This window comes from Triticum aestivum, chromosome 2A (assembly GCF_018294505.1).
Source record: "Triticum aestivum cultivar Chinese Spring chromosome 2A, IWGSC CS RefSeq v2.1, whole genome shotgun sequence".
NCBI classification, from domain to species: domain Eukaryota; kingdom Viridiplantae; phylum Streptophyta; class Magnoliopsida; order Poales; family Poaceae; genus Triticum; species Triticum aestivum.
Window position 1 is genome coordinate 764,586,457 of NC_057797.1, and position 6,032 is coordinate 764,592,488.

Below are 6,032 nucleotides of genomic sequence, written 5' to 3' on the forward strand. Positions count from 1 at the left end.
TTTTCTCTGAGGAAAACAAGTAGCTTTGTGTGTCGATATTCAGCAGCTATCCACAAACACGCAAGGAACAGCACACACACACACAGATTACCTGCAACTATAGAACCAGCCAATAGTTGGAAGGCAGGAAAGAAAGGAAAAAAAAAGGTAATGAGTTACCAGAGAATCCCTCACGATGACCCCTACCCTCCACTAGGCAAATTCTTCATTTCTTCTTCTCATGGATCGTGCATAGTGTTTCCAAATCTCGTTGCTGTTCTTTGGAATTTTAGCATCGGATTAGTTACTAAGTTTGGTTCGCTTCACTGTTTTGTTCTAGTCATTAAACTAGCAGCTCATTCGGTTTGGAGGAAACTAAAACATAGGAATTAGGATTAGTATAGGAATTTGATAGGACGACACTTGCCATCCTTAAGGAATTGACTTGCCTCGTTCCTACGCGTAAAATGAGTTTTGAGTGAATGTGTAGTTTCCTCCAAAAATACAGGAAATGAGTAGTATTCCTACGAAATTTCTGTACACATTTCCTACAAACTGAATACATCTATAGAAAATTTTCCTCTGGAATCCTTGTTCCTATGTTTTTCCTATGAAAATCCTCCAAACCGAATGAGACCGTAGTCATTTTTTCTATTTATTAAACTAACAGCAAAAAAAGCACACAAGTAGTTATTTTTTTCTTCTGGATGTGATCGTTTAGCGTAATTTTTTTGTGTAACACGTTCCCTTACAGGCGGTGTTGTGAAGGTGCCGCCGGCGCTGCGAGCCGTGCTGCAGCCGTCTTGCTATATGCCGGCGGTGCTACTGTTGATGTTGCATATGCTGCGAGCCGATGTTGCTTAGGGATGACCCCATGCTGCAAACCGTGCTGCGACGCTGGAGCAGTGCTACTATGGATATTGCATGTGCTACGAGCCGATGTTGCTTAGGGATGCCCCCATGCTGTAAATTGTGTTGTCACGCTCAGACGGTGTGGTGATACAGTGATGTAGGTTGTGAGGGAGGTTCTGTGACGACCGATGGTGTTGTGATCATCGAGGTGGCGCATCGGTGTTGTCGTTTGCGAGAAGATGCTCACAGCGAGGCAATGAGCGAGTCATGGGCGGGCTGCGGGAGTCCGATCTGATGGCTGACAAGGCGGCTGTTTTCTGGCTGGCTATAGCTATTTGGCGCCCAGCACCAGCCTCATAAGTCGTACTCCCTCCGATCCTTTTTAGTTCGCATATAAGATTTGACTGAAGTCAAGCCTCGTAAAGTTTGACCAGTTTTGTAGAAAAAAGTGTCAACATTCACAATCTGAAATCAATATCACTAGATGTGTCATGACTTCAAGTTTCATATTATATAACTTTAGCATGACAGATGTTGATATTTTTTCATATAAAAACGGTCAAACTTTGTGAAGTTTGACTTCAGAGAATTTTAATAAGCAGAGTAAAAAGGACTGGAGGAAGTACATAGAGTGAACAAACACCATTGCACAAATTTATTAAGCCGCCGTCGTCGCTAGGTGGTCCACGGACATGGTTGTAATTTTTATTACCTTTGGGGTTCTCTGTATTACATTAATGATGATGAATAGATTGAAAGTTTGTCTTGGAAAAGAAAATGTTAAACTGCAGTGCATGAAGAAGGGAGCGACAACCGCCAGTAATCGTTTGGTTGATTCCACATAATCACCAACGAGTCGGCCGATCAATCACACAACACGGACGCAACAACCAATATGCCTTCCAAATTATGAAATTATAGTACTACCTCAAATGAGATCTCTGTTCAGTTTATCAAACGAAGAGATTCGATTCCCCGGTGGCTGGATGACTGGATCCATGATCGAGGCGCGCCTCGTGAGGCGTGTACGAATCTACCATTTCGTGCCGTCGCCCCGGCCGGCCGGAAGACGGCCGGCATCTGGCGCCTCCACCTTGTTGCCATGGCCACAGCACACGCGCCAAACGCACACCGGCTTTTGTAAACTTCGCCGTTCTTGTCCGCTTGCAATTGCAAGGACCCGCGAGTGCCAGCCAGCGCCATGCATGCAGCCATATCCCGGGCTCCTTAATTCACGTCAGGAAATCAGAGCTCTCAGTTCAGCACACCGGGGTTCAGTGAGCTGTGCTCGATCATCACGCACGTCATGGGGAGAATCCTCGCCGTGGCCGCTGCCGGCACAGTGGCCATACTGCTGTGCTGCTCGTGTGGGGTTCGAGGTAAGGAGGATGAGGACGTGCTGGACTCCCTCGTCGAGTTCCTTGCCACGCTCGCCGGTGGCAGCGGCCAGGCGAAAGCGCGGGAGCTCGGCTGGGACGCGTCGACCGACCCGTGCGACGGCAGCGCCTCGAAGTGGGGAGAGACCGTCAGTTGCTTCGAAAACGGCACGAGTGACGCCGGCCGGATCAAGGTTATCGATCTCCAGTCCCTCGGCCTCAACGGCACCATCGACGTGGAGCTGCGTCTCGGCCTGCTCGATATTGAATTTATGCACTAGCCAACTCATCCAAAAGTCCGAACTGATAAAGAATGGTGGGCAATATATTTCAACATGTTGACAGGGTCTTGAACTTTAGACCTCTTGGCTTTGATACCATATTGAATTCATGCACTAGCCAACGGACTTCTCGATTCAGCCACCTTCACGGCCTCATAAGGTTCAACGCCAACGACAACCACTTCCAAGGCAACATTCCTGATTTCGACCTCGCCAGGTTCGAGAGATTCAATGTGTCCAACAACAACCTTACCGGACCTATCCCCAAGAGCACCGGACACTTCCGCGGCGACAGCTTCGCGGGCAACGCCGCAGCCATGTGCGGCGAGCCTGTCTTCCCCGCGTGCCCCTCTGAGTAAAGCAAATCAATGAAGACGCAAAGTCATGAATGATTGTGATTCATCCGATGTACTCCCTCCGTTCCAAATTACTCGTCGTGGTTTTAGTTCAAAACCACGATGAATAATTTGAAACGGAGGCAGTAATTGTTACGATGCATTTGTTGCGGTGTGATAAATTGTCATTTCAGATCTATACGCATTTTATTCATGGATTCATATGATTCTTTGTTGCATAATTTATAGACATATATGATCTGCAATCTATTAATTTTACATTAGCCATGATTAGATGAATGATCTCCAAGAAAGAGTTTCTTTTGATGTATGGTTCTCTCTGATTGTTTGTTATTTGAACTTTCTTTTCTATCTCCTTAACGTTCATATGTTAGTCGTACTTTCTGGTATGCATGTCCGATGTCGATAGTCACGTCGGCTTGCCTTTGTTTGTACTTCAAGTGCTAACAAACTCAACTTTTACTTGCACACTACTTTTTATATATAGTGTCATATCTTGTATTTTTTAAAGCCAATATTTTACTTTGGTTCTTCAACATTTGGCCTATCTGGCCTATTTAAGTCACACAGTTACAATAATGCAAGTTTTAGATGGTTGTTTTCATTTCCATGATTTCAATCTGTTCTCAGATGTTTGTTCTGGCTATTGCTTTGCGAGAAAAGAGACCGTCCCACGAGAGGTCCTGTGCATGTCTCAGCCGTCCATTTGGTTTGAGATCTGCATGTATGCATGCTTATCTTCTTTGTTTGAATGTCTTAGCCATTAATAAATTATTGAGGGCCCCATACATGCATGCTTTTGTCAGAGAGTTAGAGCAACTCTAGCTGACCCCACATCCCGCCCCGACTCGTAAAATAACCGCCAAAATGCGGGTCGGGGTGGAAAAACCGCCCGATCAGACCCCGCATCCCACCCCGGCCCGCAAAAAAATTTAGGGGGCACGGCAAAATCCCGAGCCCAACCCGAAAAAACGCGGGTTTCCCCCTCGCGGTTGCGGTGCCCTGCATATAAGCGGAAGCGGTTGGTGGGGGAACATTTCATCCCACGCTTTCTCCCACCAACCACCTCTCCTCTCCCCTCTCGCGCTGCCGGTGGCCGCCGCCCAAGATTCCGGCGACCGCAGCCGGCAGGAGCACGTCGGAAGGCCGCCACGCGCACGAGGCCTCCCCCCTTCCCCCCTGCGTCGGCGGGCCGCCGGATTTGTAGATCTGCGGCACTTCATCGCGGGCCGCCGGATTTGGCTTTTTCCGGCCGCCGGTTGCTGCGGCAAGCTATGGAGTGGTCGGGGAGCCTCTCCCGCAGCCCAGGCAAGGGCGCATCGCCGCATGCAGGTGCGAGTTCGTCCGCCCGCCGTCGCCGAAGGTTTGGGGGCATGGACTCGTCCGACCGTCCACCGGGCTCGGCGCTCGCGCAGCGTCTTTGTGGCTTGCCGATGCCGCTCATAGAGTGCGACGACTGCACGCGGAAAGTGCTGCGGCTCACTTCGAGCACGCCGAAGCACCCCGGATGGGTGTCCTTCAAATGCGAAAACGACGGGGTACGTGCACTTGCGGTAGCTCGTTTCACAGTTCATTCTTTAGCTAAATTGCGGTGGCTCACTTCGAGCTTGCTCATTCTTTTGTGTAGGACGAAGGATGCTCATTTTGGTTTTGGGAAGGGCAATACATTGATTTGTTGATAGAAACAAATTTAATAGATGTTAGTGCACTCCTTGGTACAATCTAAGGTAATGATGCGGCTGCATGTGCAACTAGAGGGGAAGCAACATCTACTTCTTCCGAACCAAAGATGAAGAAAGAAGAATGCAAAATCAAGAATCTACAGATCAACAACGAATGCATGGAGAAGATATTAGTCCAACTAGTGGGAGCAGTTATGGAAATTGAAAATCTTCTAAAATGCATTCTTATAGTTCTTGTTTTCTTTGGTCTTGCTATTCTAGCAAAGATTTGGTGATGCTTTTTGTATCCAATGTTGTTATAAAACAAAGCAATGCAATATGCTAGATCAAATTGAGTTGCAAATCTAAGTTTTGCGGGCCAGGAGGAGATGCGCCGGATCAGGCGCCGCAACCCCAACCCGTAAAAAAGCATATTCTGGGAATATCCTTTTTATGGGTCCATTATGCGGGTCTGCAACTGCGGTCGTCCGCGCCGACCCGCAAAGACGTTTTTCGCGAACTGCAAAAACGTTTTGCGGGTCGGGAGGATGCGGGGTCTGCTAGAGTTGCTCTTACATGCGTCACCCATCCCACCTCTCATGCCTTTTTCATTCATCTTCTAGTTTCAATTTATTATATCTTTTGAACTGAAAATCTATTTATTTTTTTTGCATATTTGTGTTCGTCGTGATTAGAACTTTCAAACAATACCAATTTTGAATACATTTCAACAATTCTTAAAAAAATCTAAGTTTCAAGTACTGAAACTTGGTAATTGTAAAATTAATTTTATCAAGTTTTACCAAGTTTCATATGCTTTTAGGGTTTTATGGTTCTGGGCTTTAGGGTCCATGGTTTAGGGTTTTAGTTTTAGTTTTGAAACTTGCTAAATTTACAATTTTTTCTATTAAATTTTAGTAGTTGACTTGCTCGACTACCCAATTAGCTCGCGGTCCGTAAAGTCGCTGGATTTCTCACACGGGCACACCAAGTTTTAAGCTTTAGTTTCTGAAATTTGCAATTTTGTCGTTCGCGCGTACCAAATTTCAGCAGTTGAAACTTAATGGATTGTACTCGTCAAAACTTATTCAAAATTGATCTTATTTGGGCGGCTTCGTCACAAGAAACACGAATCTGAAAATGATAATTAAATTGGACTTATCGTTCAAAATATATGGAAGATTAAAAATTGAACATCAGAAATAAATGGATGGCAGGTGGGATGGGTGGAGCTGCAAAAAGTTGCATGCAAAGGGCCCATCCAAAGTGATCAATGCACTAATCTATGCACCGAACCTCCCGTGCACGGGAGAAAATCCACTCTCATTGCTTTGCAGAGTGACCAAGTTGGAATCTGAGTTTTCTATATGCATCGACATATATACATCACTCGTTAGCCTTTGTGTTCTCAAATAGCAGTTGGTCTATTTTTATTACCAAATGCATTTACCATGTTATATGCTATATTTTGCTTCCTACTGCCAATTATTTTAGAGTAAAGCATACTAAGATTCAAAGAAATAATAT

The 6,032-nt window shown here is 45.9% G+C and overlaps 1 protein-coding gene across 1 annotated transcript; it reads left to right on the forward strand.

Annotated features, from left to right (window-relative positions):
• Window positions 1–2,137: 2,137 nt before the first annotated feature.
• LOC123038244 (uncharacterized) lies at window positions 2,138–2,488 on the forward strand. Its single transcript, XM_044462121.1, has one exon. The coding sequence runs from the start codon at window positions 2,138–2,140 to the stop codon at window positions 2,486–2,488; it is 351 nt and encodes a 116-aa protein (XP_044318056.1).
• Window positions 2,489–6,032: the final 3,544 nt, after the last annotated feature.